Source organism: Neopsephotus bourkii, unplaced genomic scaffold (genome assembly GCF_033783945.1).
Source record: "Neopsephotus bourkii isolate Nb327-2 ecotype Australia unplaced genomic scaffold, CSIRO-AGI_Nbou_v1 NB_593, whole genome shotgun sequence".
NCBI classification, from domain to species: domain Eukaryota; kingdom Metazoa; phylum Chordata; class Aves; order Psittaciformes; family Psittacidae; genus Neopsephotus; species Neopsephotus bourkii.
In genome coordinates, this window is record NW_026901094.1 from 2,492,179 (window position 1) to 2,509,837 (window position 17,659).

The 17,659-nt window shown below is 44.6% G+C and overlaps 2 protein-coding genes across 10 annotated transcripts in view; one reads left to right on the forward strand and one right to left on the reverse strand.

Annotated features, from left to right (window-relative positions):
- CFAP74 (cilia and flagella associated protein 74) overlaps positions 1 to 17,659 on the forward strand; it is a 274,549-nt gene that overhangs the window by 32,903 nt on the left and 223,987 nt on the right. The window lies entirely within an intron of this gene.
- SKI (SKI proto-oncogene) overlaps positions 1 to 17,659 on the reverse strand; it is a 98,968-nt gene that overhangs the window by 7,853 nt on the left and 73,456 nt on the right. For both annotated transcript variants that reach the window (XM_061351669.1, XM_061351668.1), the window contains 3 exons: positions 1,397 to 1,522; positions 798 to 913; positions 12 to 289 (listed from right to left, as the gene is read on the reverse strand). In XM_061351669.1, coding sequence (XP_061207653.1) covers positions 12 to 289; positions 798 to 913; positions 1,397 to 1,522 — 520 coding nt within the window. The remainder of the gene's footprint in view (positions 1 to 11; positions 290 to 797; positions 914 to 1,396; positions 1,523 to 17,659) is intronic.

The following is a 17,659-nucleotide window of genomic DNA, read 5'->3' on the forward strand; positions in this document are numbered from 1 at the left end:
TGGTCACTCACATTCTTCCCTGGTTTCCACTTCGATTTCTGCTTCTGATTCCTTGTCCTCCTCAGGGGCAGGGGCAGGGGCCGGGGCTGCCGTGGTGGCTGCTGCCTCGGGCAGGGCTGTGCTGTCGGCTGCGGGCCTCCTCCTGCGCGGCGGGGCTGTGCTGCCGGGCTCGGTGCTGCGCGGCACGGCTGTGGCACAGGGCGCGTTGCTCACCACCTTCTGCTGCGCCGGGGGTGCAAGCGCCACGTTGGGGGCCACGGCATTCTCGAAGCTCTTGTAGGAGTAGAAACTGGTTTAGAAGGGGAGGCAAAAGAAAACAGTCACTCTGGTAGTCATCTCGGACAGTTAAAGCCAATGTCCTTGGCTTTAAACGCTTCCCAATCCATGCGCTACACCAAAACTGCAAGTAACTGGACTGGCAGCAAAGTTCCATTGACTGACACCACCTGAGACTCTGCGTGTGTTTGCTTAGTGCTTTGCACTTGCTTCAACATGGAGGTGACTTCTCCAGCTCATCATGTTCATAAATTCTTAGAAGCAGCCTTCACTGCAGGCTCCTATGGCACGTTCACCTAACAAAACCTATTCAGTGAATGCACAAAATCTCAGTACTTTTGTTCCTCTTCTGTGAATTAACTCTCTGCAGCTGCAAATGCTCTTTAATCCCATGCGAGAGGGGTAACCGGCTGAGCTGCAAAGCCACCAGGTACCAGGGCAAGGGAACAAACACACAAGTGCTGTCAAATAAATCCCCCTGGCTGCCAGCCCAGGCCTTCCTTCACATCCCACTTCCTTACCTGTCCCGGATCAAGGCAGGAAGGTGGGTTGAGAGATCCTTCTCATTTGCCGACACAGCTGGGGACCAGGGCCTGAAAGCCGAGAGCCGCTGGCGGGGATGGACACAGCCGATGCTCTGGGAAGGGGGGGAAAGGAAAATCAGTGAATGTCAGCAGTCTTTTAAACTCTAACCCACAATGGAGCGGTCGCCCTGCTTCTCAGCACACTCTGTTAGCTCTACAGCTTCTCCCCACTGGCGAGGACCTGCACAGTAGATCCACTGGAAGAGGTTATCTGCACCAGGGTGAAACCTGACAGGTTTTTCTCTGCCACCGAGTTACATGAAGTTTGCAGGGACCACAAAAGGCTCCTGAGTCTTGCAGGATTCTTGGACCTCAAAGGCACGAAGGAATTGCTTCCTTCATGGTCACAATCAAGGTCACAATCAAGGTCACAATCAAGGAAGATGGCGAGGAAACTGGGAAGACTGAATAGCAGTGTTTACTAGGAAAAGGACAAAATTTAGAAAACCTGGGCAAGTTCTTGCTCTCCTGGTTTCAGTGGAGTGATGCTCTGTGCTCATTTGACCTCTCTCAATTACAAAATATTCAGTAATCACCTTATTAGATGAGCTGGATAAGGACCGTAACCAACTGGACTGTTTTTCCTTCTCAGTAGAAGCTGGAGATTGGGAAGCAGAGTCATCTATTTTGGGCTTTTTGGAAGCAGGAGGATCTGAGGAGACCTGAAACAAAGACAGGCAAGAAAAATCAAAGTCAGAATTACTCATTTTGCAATCAGCTTAGAAGCAGGTTATGAGGCAAAAGCAAATTTTGTATTTAGAAGAAACACTTTGCTTTTTTTCTGCTTTTTAAACATGAGGCCAAGCAAAGGGGTGAAAACAAGGGACAGACACAAACTATGACATAAGGTGGCTTCACTCCTTCGTTTAAAGTACTCTGATAAAGTGTGGAAGGTGCAGCAGTAACGGGCAGTCAGATAAGTGAGACATTTGCACCGTGCTGCAGAGAACTATCAGCCTGTTCTCATTTCTGTAAGCAGAAAGGTGAGGTTTAACGCGGCTGCTGAGCTGGAAAGATTATTTTAAAGAGAACAGAGCAGACTTTGTTATTCTGTTTGCAGTGGTTGTTATGCTGATGACTTCACTACCCCGCAGCTGCAGTGGATTCTGGGGGTGCTGCCAAGAGCTGCTTTGCCTTTTCCACAAGTGGCTCAGCCTGGCCCATAAATCATCCTCAAGCATAAGAAAGCCTTTGGCAAACAACTCCCTTCCTTCAACACGGTGGAGGAATAAAATTCCTGCAGTCCCAGCATGGCTTGCAAAAGAATTGGTAACTACTGGTTTAACTGGGGCGTGGGGGATGCCAGCAGGAAGCCCTGCCAGGACAAACATGGGGAGGGAGAAGGTTCTGGACCTTACGCTGCCTCATGACTAGAAATAATAAGAGAAACATCCACCACAGCCGCTTTCTTTCTTCTCCCCCTTTTTGCAGTTCCAAACTCTACCTTCCTGCTGCTTGGAAGTGCTCATATTTGCTTTAAACTTTTTCATCCTTACATCTCACTGTGATTTTTGAGGGCAAACAAGTATTTATACAGGTGGGTCTGCAAAACACAGGCATGGCAACGTTCCGAGAGCCCGATATACTTCAAATCCAGGTCTATTTGCCAGCGAAGGAGAGGATTTTATTTGCCAATGTCTTGTGTCTGAAAAGCAGTCCCCTTCAAGGCATCTTAAATTGGGAATGTAAGAGATTGCTTCCCCAAATGACTATTCACTCCTACAAACTGCAGTCTACGTGACCTTACCTGGAGAGCGCATGAGGGACTGGAAGCAGAACTGATCCAATGCACTTCTCCAGACTCCCAACTGACTTCCAGCAGACCCAGCAGCTGTGTAAGCAGAGCAATGCCATCCCTTCTGCACACCTCCATTAGGAAAAATCACGGCCTCAGCCAATGCCAAATGCTAGCTTCAATGGATTTGCGGAGGATTCTTTTGGCACAGCTTCAGGCTCCCCTAGGGCTGGCTCGGGAAGGGGCTATGGCACAGTCCCTCCCACCTAACTTGCCTCAGAAAACGCATTTCTAGACTCTTTTAGTGGGACAATGCATTGGAAAAGATTTGTTTTTGCTTTCAGAGATGCTGCCTGTGCAGAATTAGTGACAGCATTCAAAAGGTATTTGGCAAGTGACTACTGATCCCAGCCCTCTCCATGGGGATGTGAGCTGTGTGGGGAGGGGGCCAGAAGGAGGGCGGGAGGAAGGGGGGCTTGGAATGGAAAAGGCAACAGGTGGCAAGGCTCAGCATGGAAACAGTGTCCCGTGAGCGGGGGGAACGGCAGCGCCCACTCGCAGGCAGGCTGCAGGGGAGCAGTGCCACAGAGGAGCCTCACTGAGTCTTTAAATGGGTCAGGGCCCAGCTTTCCCCACTGTCTCCCCTTCTCTCCCTTTAAATCAAGGCTGGCACCAACCATCAGAAGGGCTCTGAGCACATTTCTGGAGACCTGGGAAGTGATGCTTAACCTTCTGTGTGAGGAGCCAGCATTGATCTGGGAACAGGAGCTGGCTGCTGGGAAAAAAGAGAAGTAAACAAGGTGTGTGCAAGGGGGAACGATGGGTTTGTTTCCTCACAATGAGATGGAAACGGGGAGAGAAAAGTGAGGTGTGCAGATTGTTCTGATGTTCAGCCATCTCCCACTGCAGGACTCTGTTCCTCACAGACCAGTGCTGCCTGAAGGGATGAAACTCTTCAGCTGTGCTCCGGAAAGCACCCCTGCCAACAGCACTTCTGAGCTGCTGTGATGGCTGCTGCTGGCTTTCCCTCCATCTACTGTCCCTTTTTGTTTACACACATCATCTCCTGGTTGTTCTGGTTTTAAAGCCTGTCCCAGTACAGTATCTAGGTTCTGTTTTAACTATGTGAGAACGTAACAGCTCTAGTAGTGTCCCACCTGGTCTATGAAACACCAAGGCACTACGTGTTGCTGTTAGTCAAGAAATGGAGGTTCATCTCCAAAACTCATGGAACAGGAGGCTCCTGACCACAACCTGTAATCATTTGGTTAAATATTTGCTCTTCTATATTCCTACCTATGTGGACATGTCATTGAAAACACTTTTGCCCCCTCCCTCTGCAGAAATACTGTGGCTGTCAAGAACGAAACAAAAAATCCCCCCACATGTAACCAAAGTAGGTCTCTTTCTTTGTGCAGCCTTCCAACACTGGAAGAGGCAGAAGCAGAGCTGCTCACAGCTATAGGAAGACACCCAGATGCGGAACAAGACTAGACACTGAACACAAAATCTTCTCTTCACATGACTCATGGATTACATCCCACTCTAGGACGGATTCCAGGTAACAGCATACCCCACTCTGACACTTCCAGCCCAGCCACAGCAGCCAGCAAACCCTGGTATTGGCTCAAATCTGATGAGTTTATTTCATTTCCTCTCTTTGCCAAATAATGAAACACATAAAGTTGCAAAAGAAAGACTGAAAATCTGATGTAACTTCTTTGCCTTCCTCAGAAGTGACTTATGAAGAACTGGAGCCCAACCCCTAGAAGGCTGGAATAAATATTTCTTCATTTCCTATTAATTTTTCCTTCCATTAGAGGCAACTTAATGATTTGTTGTCAAATGGGCTTTACACTGGGCAAAGCGTAAACACATTTTGTTAATACACATCTAACCCAGTCCACAGATGCAAGAAGCTTCGTGATAAAAAGTGGACCCAGAAATGCATCTATTTAAGCTTTGGACTCTTGTTTTCTGAAACTACTGATTTTTGAGGAAATGCAGATACAGAGAGATTTATAAAGTTACTAAGAAAAGATTTCAGAAGTACATCCCAAAGGGAAATCTGGGCATGTGAACTTGCAGTCAGCCATTTTAAGGCAAACTGAAATCAAGAGGCCCAATCTGGCCTTTGGCCAGCCAGGGCCACATTTGAGATGTCAGAGCACGTTTTCCACTTCAATTACATGTCACAGTCACCAACCATAAGACCAGGAGAAGGAATTTTTGACCCCCTCCTCAAGAAGACAAGTGCTCCTTCCCCCCTGCTCCGCACTGTCCGCAGGCAGCAGTGCACCAGGGCAGCCTGAATGCCGCTTCTTGTTGCGACATAGAATGGAAAATGAACCCAGAAGAGAGTCTTGAATGTAAAGATTTGGGAGAGCTCAGGGACATGATTCCTATCACCTTGGAAATGTGGATGCCATCCCAGCATCAGTCACGGCATCCTATGTGGTGGCATCTTTAGGAATGAAAGACTTAATGTCCCCCAAAGCTATAGAGCTACCCCAACACACAGAAATGTGTATTTCAGTCTCTTAAAAGATTAATTGGGAAAATACTGCGAGGCTTAAGAATTCAATTTCATATTCCTAACTTAGGCATAAATCACATCTCCATTGAAAACTTCACAGTTAGAAAAGCATGTACAGCCAGAGCAGGCAAAATGAACAGAAAAGGGCTGTAAATCTATAAATACCATAGTCTCATTTGTTCAGGCCACTGCTCCTGCTGCTGGTCCATGCAGAGCCGAGAGCAGTTACACCCTGAGGAAGGGAGGGGCTTCCTGTCTCAGCTGATACTCCTCTGGGTGTGAAAATTAAGCAGCTTTCTCACTAGAGGCACAAACCACAAGACCAGACACCAGTCTGATACAAGCAAGGAGAAACCCCAGAGAGAGACTGCTTGGGTTCAAAATGTGTCAGACATCAAGAGATAAATACACACTGAAACAGCAAAAGGCTGACAGTGAGCACATCACACAGCTCACATCAACTGCACTGCAGTGGGACCCAACCACTGTCTCCACTGGGCTGTTACTTACCTGGACAAGGCTCCAAGGAGACCTTGGTCTTCCAGTACCTAAAGGGGCCAACAGGAAAGCTGGAGAGAGGCTTTGGACAAGGGCTTGTAGGGACAGGCCAAGGGGAATGGCTTGAACCTGCCCGAGGGGAGACTGAGCTGAGCTCTTAGGCAGAAGCTCTTCCCTGTGAGGGTGCTGAGGCGCTGGCACAGGGTGCCCAGAGAAGCTGTGGCTGCCCCATCCCTGGCAGTGCTCAAGGCCAGGTTGGACACAGGGGCTTGCAGCAAGCTGCTCCAGTGGAAGGGGTCCCTGCCCGTGGCAGTGGTTGGAACTGGATGAGCTTTAAAGGTCTCTTCCAACACAAACCAGGCTGGGATTCTATGATTGATTCTACGGTTATTTAATAAAATTTTCCTGTTAAAATCTGTCATCTGAACATTTTAGCTCATATTTACTCATTTACTCCAAGGGAATCTGGAATGCGGCAAACATCTAACCCAGCAACTGTCCTACAGAGGGGGGTAAAGGTGCAATACCCAAGGAGCGATGAACAGTATCTGCACCACAGGCCATGGAGACACTGAGACTAACCAAACACCTATACTCAATGAAACTTTCCTTCTTAGGTAAACTGCAGAGGAAAGATGATTTTGTAGAGGACACAGGGTGGAACACAAACAGAAAAGAGCTTGTGACTCTGATCCTAAGCAAATCATTTCCACTACCCTCCCCTGGGAAACTGACACTAATTCTGTTCTACCTCAAAAGATGTATCAAGACTAAAACCCTCTGACACTACAGATACAGCAGTAAAAATGTTACACAAGTGTCTGAAGATTTTCACCTATTCCCATGTACCTTTCCAGGCAACTGCTCTGTGTTCAGCTACAGGATCCCCAGATGAAGCATGTGAGCATGCTGCTGGTGCTGCTGCTGTTCACCATCACTGGACAAAGCTTTTAGTACTTACTACTGCCATTACCTGCACAACTAGTCAATAAAATAAAGTATGAGAAGCTCTGAAAGCATCTTTCTACAGGAACTGGTGGCTTTTCCTACTCAGGGATGAAAAGCAAATCTAAGCAACCACCCCAGTCTCTGTATCATGCTACCATTAATTGCCTAAAGAGCCCTAGGAGTCTCCAGGAAATACCTGCATAGACCTTTGCTAAGGTCAGAGTACGTGAGTTCTAGTTAAAGTCAAACTAAACACTGCACAGTGAGAGGTATCTGCAGTGTGGGGAAAAGGGAGGGCCCTTTACTGGCATCCTTCGAGCCTTCACAAGCACATCAACTGATCGGTAGAACACATGCTTCCTAAAGGCCTCCTGTGCTGTCCAGGAATGATGAATAAGGTATTGAGGGCTTTATAAGGACTGCACTTCCACATGGATTAAAAACATAAATATATTCAGGTACAGATTGAAAGCTCTGAAGGGTTGTCTCAATAATAAAATAAGCTAAAAATAATGCTGCTCTACAGAGCTGTAAGAAAATTTACTGCTTGTCTACTGTATCTATTTAAAAGAGAAAAAACCTACCACATTGCAGTGTCAGTTCTGGGGAGTGCATGCAGCATTTGGTTTACTTTTCTTTTTTACAATTTTGGTTTCGTTGGGCAGGAGTCCAGACTTTCCATCTTCCCATTTTTCACTGCTCTGGTGCAAGCAGAAGCACTCATTTTACCCTGTAATTTTGGGATGTGTGATTACGGGAAGTATTTGCTTTCTATTCCTGCCTTCACAGCACACATGCTGGCTGCCAGTGTGGCCCCCAAGTCTGACCTGTGGGGAATCTTCACAAACCACAGTGGAGAGTGCCTGGGAGAGCATGGGCATGAGAAGGAACTGTGGAAAATAAAGCTCATGGGAATAACCTGCTCTCCCTTCCTCTGAATGAGCCCACAAGGGCTCGCTTTGTCTCTTCCTGGAGCTCCTGGTTGTGCGAAGGCCCCAGTTTACTTCACTGATAGCAGTGTAAATGCAACTTCCCAGCTTGGCTAAGAGAATTCCATGTAAAGAAGCAATGTTTTAGTCGTATGGTAGCATAGGAAATTCACCTTAAGAAATTGGGAACTGAGTTTTATCTCACACGTGTGCAAAATTCTTTAATTTCTATGGAATCACATCAGAAGTTTACAACAGAAGCAGTGAAAAGGGAAGGGGTTCTTTTAATTCAGACATGATCTGAGTTTAAAGCATATTGCTACAGAATACCCTTTGATGAGTTCATTTTGTGAAGGCAAATCCAGATTATTTTCTAGCACACTCTACATAGCCCCTGGTGTAAGTCATCATCCATCTCCAAAGCTTCTTGGCTAGCATAAACCAAAGAAAAGAAAATGGTTTTCTCTCCTGTCTCAACATTTCTTTTCTTTTCTTCTTTTAGTACAAAAATTCAGCCAGATTATTTGGCCATTGGATGACTGCACTTAGCCAAAGCTTGTGCTACCTGGAAAGCTGCACTGAGATAAAACTGGCTGTTTAATTCCTGATCTCAACAGTTACTCTTTACATCACTGGTCTTGTAAATCTATCATATAAAATTACTCTTTGATATAGATCTCATCCTATAAATCCTTAAGTCTCAAAATCTTCCTCAAACACTAAGTTAATAGGCGTTCTTTTAGTCTTAAAATTCTACAAATCTTTAGTAGTTGCTCAACAAAATCAGTATTTCCCACTCAGAGTGATTCTGCTTCTCTGATTCTTCCAGCTTAAATCCCTCTGCTCCAGGAAACCAGAGGCAGCACAAACCCACCCCGGTGTGACACGGACTCATGGATAGGAAAATCGAAATACCCAGAAACAAAGTCAAAAAAGGAAAAAGAAAGAAGTGTTCAGGCCAGGTTGGACACAGGGGCTTGGAGCAAGCTGCTTTGGTGGAAGGTGTCCCTGCCCGTGGCAGGGGGCTGGGGCTGGAGGAGCTTGCTTTAAGGTTCTTTCCAACCCAAACCATTCTAGGATTATTTGTTATATGATGTACTTGTGTTTTGGCTCTTCGCTGATGAACTGGAAGCCTCTTTTCCATTGGCCAGGAGTCTGTTTTGCCCTTCCAGTGGAAACTAAAAGTTACAGCTTGAAAAGAATTCCCTGCCCTGTGGTTTAAAACAAAACAAAACAAGTTCAACTCACACTTCCCACTGTAGAGCCAGTGATCAAGACCAGTGCAAACCAGGTCAAGTTTCAAATGTTACATAAAAGAACAAGTATTCCCCTTGTGACTTCCACTAACACTGGTTCTCCAGCAAGCATTGTGTTCTTCCCCAGGTACCAACTAATGCACAATGAACTCCAGCACACAGACACCTTATGAAACCAGGAAAAGGGAGAGGGGGCCCAAACTCATGGAACATGGACGGGCTTTTGCCAAACCCTCCTTCAGCGGCCAGGCAGGCAGCTCCAGGCTCCACACTGCCTGGGGCTGTGCCCTTCCCCAGCTCCTCTTGTGCCTGCAGAGCTCCCTGGGGCACAGGATTCAACACTGTGATGCAAGTAACAAGCTACCAGGCACTCTTATCTGTTCTTTTTCATTACAAGGACAGGCACTTGCCAACAGAGACCTCTTTGCTCTTCAAAACACCTTCCTCTTGGGTATATCTTACTTTCACCTCTCTTACTTGGGCATCCTTCCTAAGCACAAGCCATACTCACAGGTTTCATGAGTCAGGGTGACACACTATTTTGCCACTGCGCTTACAAAGTCCCATCCTGCTAGAACATGTTTTTTCCCAGCACATTTACTTGGATTTTCCCAGACAATCCCCAGAACTGTGCACATCTGACACCACAACACCTCCAAATCAGTTAATAGCAGCAAGGATGAGCTGTCAGGATGAGATGTCAATACACTGATCATGGATTAATATTTACAAGTAATACTGAAGTTAAAAGTGTAACAGAAACCCCCTAGTACCAGTGAAGGCCTCAGTTATCTATCCTTGATCAAAAGAAAACTACATTTTTGGCTGAAGGAGCAGTAACCATACAGTTAAGGACACTTTAGATGCCAGTAGTTTTAAGTAAGATACCGGGAAAATTTAATATCATTAAAAGGAACTTGTTTTCCTTCCTATCTTTTCAGTCAAGGCAGTCCTACCCTTTCTGTAAGAACACACTTTTTGAGGAGTAACTTCTCACCATCCATACATAGAAGACAGGAAAAACCTTAATTCTGTGCTTACAAAATGTTTGGAAAGCTCCAGACAGGCAGATGCTTCCTTAAACACCCGACAACTAAGGTGTTCTACAATTCTAAGAAAGCCACAAGAAGCTCATCTTCTTTAAGTAACAGTTATTACTTCTGAAACCTCCGTAGAGCTCCAAGGATAAAGGCAGACAACCAATTACAGCCTTAGACTCTCAAAGCTTATTTTTCTGCCTTTAGAAACAAGCATCACATGTTCCTTCCACCAGATGCTGAGTTAAGGGGGGGGGGGGGGGTGGGCGGAGGTGGTTTAAGAGAGGAGGTAGGAGGAGGAACAGAGGAGAGGAGAGGGCCCTTTGGTTTATTCTTTCAAGCAAACCCATGCAGCAAATCAGCCCTTCTCTGTCAGAAAGGGTTTGCTTTGGAAGAACCTTTTACGTTCCAGTGAGTGCCTTGTCTAAATACTACTAATTTTAGCTAGGACATTTACCATGCAGAAGTGATGCACCTGGAAAAGAGCTTCTGTCCTTCAGAAGGGCTGCTAACAGTGGGAAAAGAAACATGTGCAACAGTTTCCAAAAAAAGAGAGATTCAAATGACTGAGCAAAATACTACCCCCTAGACCAGGACGATCGACATGACTGTCAATATTACAGAGGCCTTTAGCAAGCTGTCTCAGTCAATAGACCACATTTTGACAAAAAAACCCTGTGTGTTTTCTTTTTTCCCCAACGTAAGCTCACTTTTTGACTACAGGTCAGAGATCTAAGAGGAAATGTCCAGAGAATGCATGTGAGTATGTATAGATACACAACATGTTTCCAAAAAGCTATTTTGTATAACATCAAATGGAGCAGCAAAAGATAATTTAAAGGGAAGGGGGATGGGATAGACAGGAGGGGGAAATTTGGGACACTACAAAGAACTTTCAGTTCTTGTGTAACCTGATGGATTTGAGGTCTTCATGGGGAGAACTGGCTATAAGCAATGTTACAGCACAGCGTGACCGCGCAACCACATGGGTCGTGTCTGCTACAACTCTATTAATAGGAGAGAAGATTAGAGAGGTTTGACTATATACAGGCTACATCTCCCAGTGTAATTCCTGCTTTCTCTTGCTGCTCCATTTCTTCTCATTGCCACAGGCTCCTGGGGGGAGTGTGTGTGGGGGGGTGGGGTTGTGAGTCAGAATGCCAAGAGCACCCCAAAAGGACCCATTGGAGACTCTACTGAGTAACTCCCTTGGGCTATCTGCTGGCCCCAACTCACCCTTCCTATCTGACAAAGCATGCAAACTTTTGTTGACATCTATTCAACAAGTTGGAACAAGTCCAGAGGAGGGCCACGAGGATGATCAGGGGACTGGAGCACCTCCCATATGAAGATTGGCTGAGAAAGTTGGGGCTGTTCAGCCTGGAGAAGAGAAGGCTGCATGAAGACCTCATAGCAGCCTTCCAGTATCTGAAGGGGGCCTATAGGGATGCTGGGGATGGACTGTTCATTAGGGACTGTAGTGATAGGACAAGGGGTAATGGGTTAAAACTTAAACAGGGGCAGTTTAGACTAGATATAAGGAGGAAAATATTTCCTGTTAGGGTGGTGAGGCACTGGAATGGGTTGCCCAGGGAGGTTGTGAATGCTCCATCCCTGGCGGTGTTCAAGGCCAGGTTGGACGAGGCCTTGGGTAATACGGTTTAGAGCAAGGTGTCCCTGCCCATGGCAGGGGGGTTGGAACTTGATGATCTTAAGGTGCTTTCCAACCCTAACCATTCTATGATTCTATTCTATTCAAATTAATACGCTTTAAACACAGAGTTAACATTCAGTATTTAAGTGAATGGAAGAACTGAGGCCTCATTTGCTGGTGTATATATAATGAGTTATGTTTGCCCTGCCTAAATAATAACTATGAACACCCACTGGGCATGACATGTACTGGTTTTTCGCTCTTACTTCTCACTCTCTTGTTACAATGTGAGTTCTATTCCACATTCCCATTTGGCATGTGTAATGTGCCTGACCCCTATAAAGATGGTCAAATAAATATCTGGTGACCTCACAAGTATGAAAATAAGCTTATTTGAAAGAAAAAGTATATCTTCAGGGGGTTTGGCAGTAACTTCCAATTATTTTTAATTGCCTGGAAAATTAAAGTAAGAAAACAGTGTGGTATAAATGTTGGGGCACATTATTAAGCCATTTTCATAATATCTCAGCCATAAGCTTAATAGACAAAAAGGGGGTTTTTAAGCCTCTGTCATCTGTTCAACATGAATGGTCTGTCTGTTCCCATACTTCCTCAAGGGGTAACTGAACTGAAATATTCCATGATAGAAACCAGATTCCATTTGACCTGGTAGGCAATGAGAATTCCACAGAACCTTCACAATTTGGGTTTAATTACAAACCACCACAGAGTCTGGGCTGCAGCCTGAGATCAGAAATACAAAGAAAGGGGTTGAGAGAAAGTTTGGAGCTATAAATGCCACCTTTCCCACTCCCACTTCCCTTTCCTTAAACCACGGGATGGATTTTGCTCTTATTGTCAAGACAACTGACTTACAAACTGCAAAGCAAGATTTCCTAGGTAGCAGTCTGAGTCTGCCCTTCTTGTGGAATGATACTATCACACACTGACCTGCATTAACACATCAGGGAACCAACATAGAACTGAAATTCAGCTCTGGTACTGTGATGGCTCCAAAGTCTCATATTACATTTTCTTCCGTTAGCTGAAAACTTGAAGCCTCAAAACCAGTTGTGAGTTGAACTTTTCCAGTGCAGCCTGTAATGCAGTGATTGAAACACACAAGACTTTGAGAAGTACTGTATGCTAAAAACAATCATGAGCAGCCTGGCCAAAATGAAGTAGGCAAGACCTTACCTAAGCACAGGTTTGTTGCCTTCCAGAAACCTGGACAGACAAAGCTATGGTTCAGATGTTACTGTTATAAGATGGCATTAAGGGAACAAGGACAAGATGGGTTTGGTGGAGGGATGACTCCAGACAAGAGTAGATTTGGTGTCCCCAAGAGAAAAAATAACAGCCTGCTGGGATGAAAGCACAGTACTGTAAATGCAGGGGGAAGTTACATTTCACCTAAAGAAACACTACTGAGGTTGAGAAAGTAAAAGATATCTCTAGAAGAACCTTGCCAGCCAACAATGGGAACAAAAATTATCACCTTTAGGTGATACAGAACTCACCTGGTGCAACAGCCAAAAGCTTCAAAGGCCTTGAACACATTAAGGCAAAAATCCTTTGCACTCATCCAAGCTCTCGCATACATGTGGCTTGAGGAATGTATTCCAAGAAATTTGGGCAGGTTCTCCAAGCACGACAGCAAGACTTTTGCTGAAGTAGGAAAAGAACTGAAGTGCAATGCAAATTCACCACCTCTGCTAAACTCTCTTCAACAAACTTGCAACCCTGTCCTCAGCAAGGCCAAGTTTAGCCAACTGCCGTTAAGAGAGGCCGAGCCCCTATTGTACAGAAATAGGACTGTGCCAGTGGAACAGGAAATGGAGGTAAAGCAGCACATTTTAGGAGGAGGAAGGAAAAATTATTTGAAATGCCCAAGAAACCCAAACCTTTATTAAAGAACACAGATGAACTCTGCGGGAGAGGAGTTTATCATTGCAAATGCTGCTGCTGGAGTGGGAGGAGGGAGCTGCAGGAATCCCGGGAAGTGCTGCCTGGCTCAGCTGTTACTGGTAGTAGCTGTCACAAAATCCTCATTGGAAGGAAAGAGCCAGGAGGTCATGGGAGTCATGATTATTTGGAATGATGCGGGGAAACAATAGGCTGGGGCCCTCACTCTCCTTGCCTCTCTCATGGCTTTTGTTAGCTGTTGCCATCCCAGAATAGCTGTCTGGCTGTATTCTGGGCAGAGTTGGGGCTGGTGTTGTACAAGCCTTTTCTTCCGTGCAGCTTCAGAACATTATTATAAAAGTGACACCTCCACCCATATTTATGCCTCTGACTCACATGCATCTCTTCCAGTTGAAGGCTTTAAGTTCTTCACCAAAAGTGGTATAACGCAGCTCAAACCAGAGACAGTTGTTTGTAATTTAGTTTTCTCAGATCCCTCTCCTCTGTTGTGTTTCTCTCCTAGGGCAAAGCTAATGCCATGCTGCAGGAGACATGACAACCAACAAACCTCTCAAAATGCACTGCTGCCTGCAGCAGGGATGCTGCTGTTGCTCTTCCCATCATTGAGAAACCTTACAAAGAAGGGAAAAGGTTAGTGGGGACACTCATGCTGTTTGCATACAGTATAACAGAGCTTGGAGCACCCTGAGGGCTAACAGGGCTTGTTAACAGTTCACAGAGCTTAGTGAACAAGCATGGCCCAAAATTGGTCATATTTTGGACACCGTGGTACAATGGTGGTCCTTATCCTGCCTCTTGCACTGCAGACCTGCAGGAGCATGGGCAAGTCACTTCGTCCTGGCCCAATTAATGCTGATGTCACCCAGGAATGTCATGAAGCTGATTCATCTGCAGAAGAGCTTTTAGATGGCAATCCTCACTTAATGGTATAGTCTAACTGCTCTGCCTCAGGAGAGCTACAGTGAGAGTGTAAACAAGGAATTAAATTGGATCTGTTTCCTCAGAATTTCAGATAAAGCCACAGGCAGAAAAGGCTGACTTTTCTGCAGGATTTTTATAACCAAGGCTCACCTATCCTGACTCCTCCTTCACGGGAGTTTGGAGAGAAACAAGTCTTAATTGTCACTCTAGGATGAAACTCTTACAGTCCTGCTATCTCAAAAGATCAGCTGAAACAACATGAAGAACTGTAGTAACTCTAATTTAGGATTAAAGTCAGTGGTAGCTGTTCCTTGCCTATAACAGTAAGGATGAACACAGCCCGCTGAAAACTACACTGCAAGTAGTATTTGGGTTAATTCAAGATAAGAGAAAATAATTTCTCCTTTTCAGTACGTGGGGTTCCCCTCCCCCCTTTTTATTCTCTCCCTACAGCATTAATATTGATCCACAGATTAATAATTTTTGTTGGGTGCCACCAGAATTATTTAATGGGACACTTTTACTGTTATCACCCTGGTAAAGAGACCCATGTATGGATTTAAATAACATTCTGAAAGAAGACTTGACTGCAATAAGAAGGCAGACAGGTTGAAATAAGATTAAAACTTGATTTGGTCCTCAAGTCCCAGGCACAGCATGAGAATTCCCCTTTTCCCATTCTACATGTACCCGATTCCTGGCACTGTATTAAGAGGCAAAAGGCACAAGAAAAAAAACCCAACAAAAATCAGAATCCAGTTTTGTTCTGTGCCTGGGACAGGTTTTATGTGTCTGCACAGGAGATGAAACCACAGCATAGTTAGGTGATTTTCAGTTTGAATATCCACTATCAGCAGATTTGAAATATCCCATTGTAAAGCAGCACTGTGTGATTTACAACAGCACCATACTATTGGTGAGAGCTAAAGCTCTTCTTTTTTTTCTAATGGTATTTGGCTTGGCTTGGTCTTCTGAACTGCTGCTGCTCTTTGGTTCAACATGAGACATATTTCTCTAAGCTGATTTCTCTGTGGCTGAGGATTTAATCAGATCAAAGTCGCGATTAAAACATGGGCTATAACCACAGTCCTTAAAGGGAGAGCTGCAACATTAAGCCCTTCCCTATTCCGTTTTACAATGCCAAGTGAAGCATTGCCTATCTCTGGCAAATGCACATTGTTTTTAAAAAATCTTGCAGATTTGCTACCTTCTGGGTCACTTTTCCTCTCAATAGGGTGCAAAGCTATGGGGAAGTACCAAGAAACTAAGATACACAAATGAATTTCTGCACTTCATGTGAATGTATTAACACCACCAAGACATCCTTGAAGGTGGGTTTTCTGACACTCACTTGACTCCAACACATACACTGTAAATTTTCAGCACAGCTATCTCAGACCCTGTCAATGCTCCTGACATTCTTTCCTACAGTTTTCCACTTGCTGCTTTGTAGGTCTGTGGTTCTTTTCATCCACACAAAGACATCACGACAGCATGTTTGGTGTGGTAAGACAGAGGTATAAAAAATGAAAATGGAACAGCATTTCCACAGCTCTACACAGAGTGAACCAAACATTAAGGCCAAAAATGCTTTTCAGTGACAATCAATTTAAGAAATTAGGCCTAAATTTACAGTAACTTCAATCATGACCTGGATGAAGAGCCAACAAGCTGTGCCATCAAATGCATGAGCCCCATTTCCATCTTCATACTGCACAACAAAAACCAGCCAAGTGACTCACTCCAGTGAATGCCAGTGCTAAGGATGAAGGCAGCTTGATTCTGGCTCCTGATCCTGTTCTCTGAACACAAGAAATCCCTGGCAGTTTTCATAGGTATTATTTTTCAAAGGTGTTGTACAAGAACAGCTTCTCCTGAGCTTTGTGGAAGCGCTGCACCAGGAGTACCAAAGCGGATTTTCACTTAATGAAGGAGTGAATGCTCCATTGGAAGTCAGTATTTATTTGGTGAGCCTACTTGGCAGTTTAGTCCTCTCCTCACTTCCATCACTATGACACCTTTGAGCTACCAGCTCCTTGGTATGTGGGATAACATCTTCTTCCAAGCTATTCTTGACACTCTACTCCTACTCCTATGCGTTTAACCATTTTAAAGCTGATTTGGGTCATGACTAATAGCATTAGATACTAAAATCATGTGCTGCTAGTGGCAGTCAGTGTAGAGCTAAAAGGACCCACATGGAACGCAAGTTGGGGCAGCTTTTTATTGCTGGCTCTGCTACTGATGTTATTTGAACGGCTTTAGGTAAATCAAACACCCTGTATGTTTCATTACACTACATTAGTGTCAATAGGGTCCGAATTTCTAAAGGCATTTCAGATTTTCCAATAAAAGGCACTAGAGAAATAAGACACAAGTTTTCATAGAAAACTACAACAAGAGAATCTAATTTTCCTAATTCTTCAATAGGGTTAAGCACCATTAATTCCAGCTGGGAAGCAATTCAAGACAGAGCTCATGAATTTTTTCTTCTATTTGTTTTCAAACCTTTTTTGCAACTTTCAAATAGTTGGAGAAAACTACTGCAGGACATAGCTGTGGGAACTCCCAACAATGATGTTCTTCAAAAGTGGCCACTGCACAAGAGTTGCTCTTTTTTTTTTTGTTCCTTTTCCTGACACATCTCATCCTAAGATGCTGGACCAAACTTATTTGTAGCCTGATCCAGCATGACAGATCTCTTCACTATGTTCTCAAACAGTTAATGTGCCAAATGCTACCCTGAGCACTTGCATGTGGAATATGGCTATCTAACATCAGGTTCACCATAGGTGAGATATCTGCTTTTAGATATTTTCGATGGACTTGTCAACACTGGAGATAACTGTGTAGATTCCCTGGCCGTCAATGGAAAGGCCCTTTCAGACTTCAATAAATCCTAAAGTACATGGTTCAAAACCCATCAGATAATCTATCATTTAGCACAGACTTCAACATCTACACTGCAGGCAAACAGTACATTTCCTAAGTTTAACCAGGTTCATGGATGAGACTTTCACAGAGAGAAACAGATGTCTAAATAACCCAAAAACCTGGTGGAAACCCTCTACAAGACTTGTCATTGTTCCAAGGGGCAATGTTTAAGCATGTCTTCTCCCAGCTCATTTGTCAGCTGACCAAGATTTGTTAACATCTCAGACAAAACTTCAATGCCTCATGCATAAGTCAGATTTATTTTGGTGGTGTTTTCTCCTCCACATGAAACAATGAGGCTGAAGGATTATTTTAATGAATGACTCTCTCTTAATGATTACATTTTTCAGTAGGACAAAAATAACTTTCTGCTTCAGAACCACAAAAAAATTGATTTTTTCCTAATATACAGAGAGCCTGTGTGG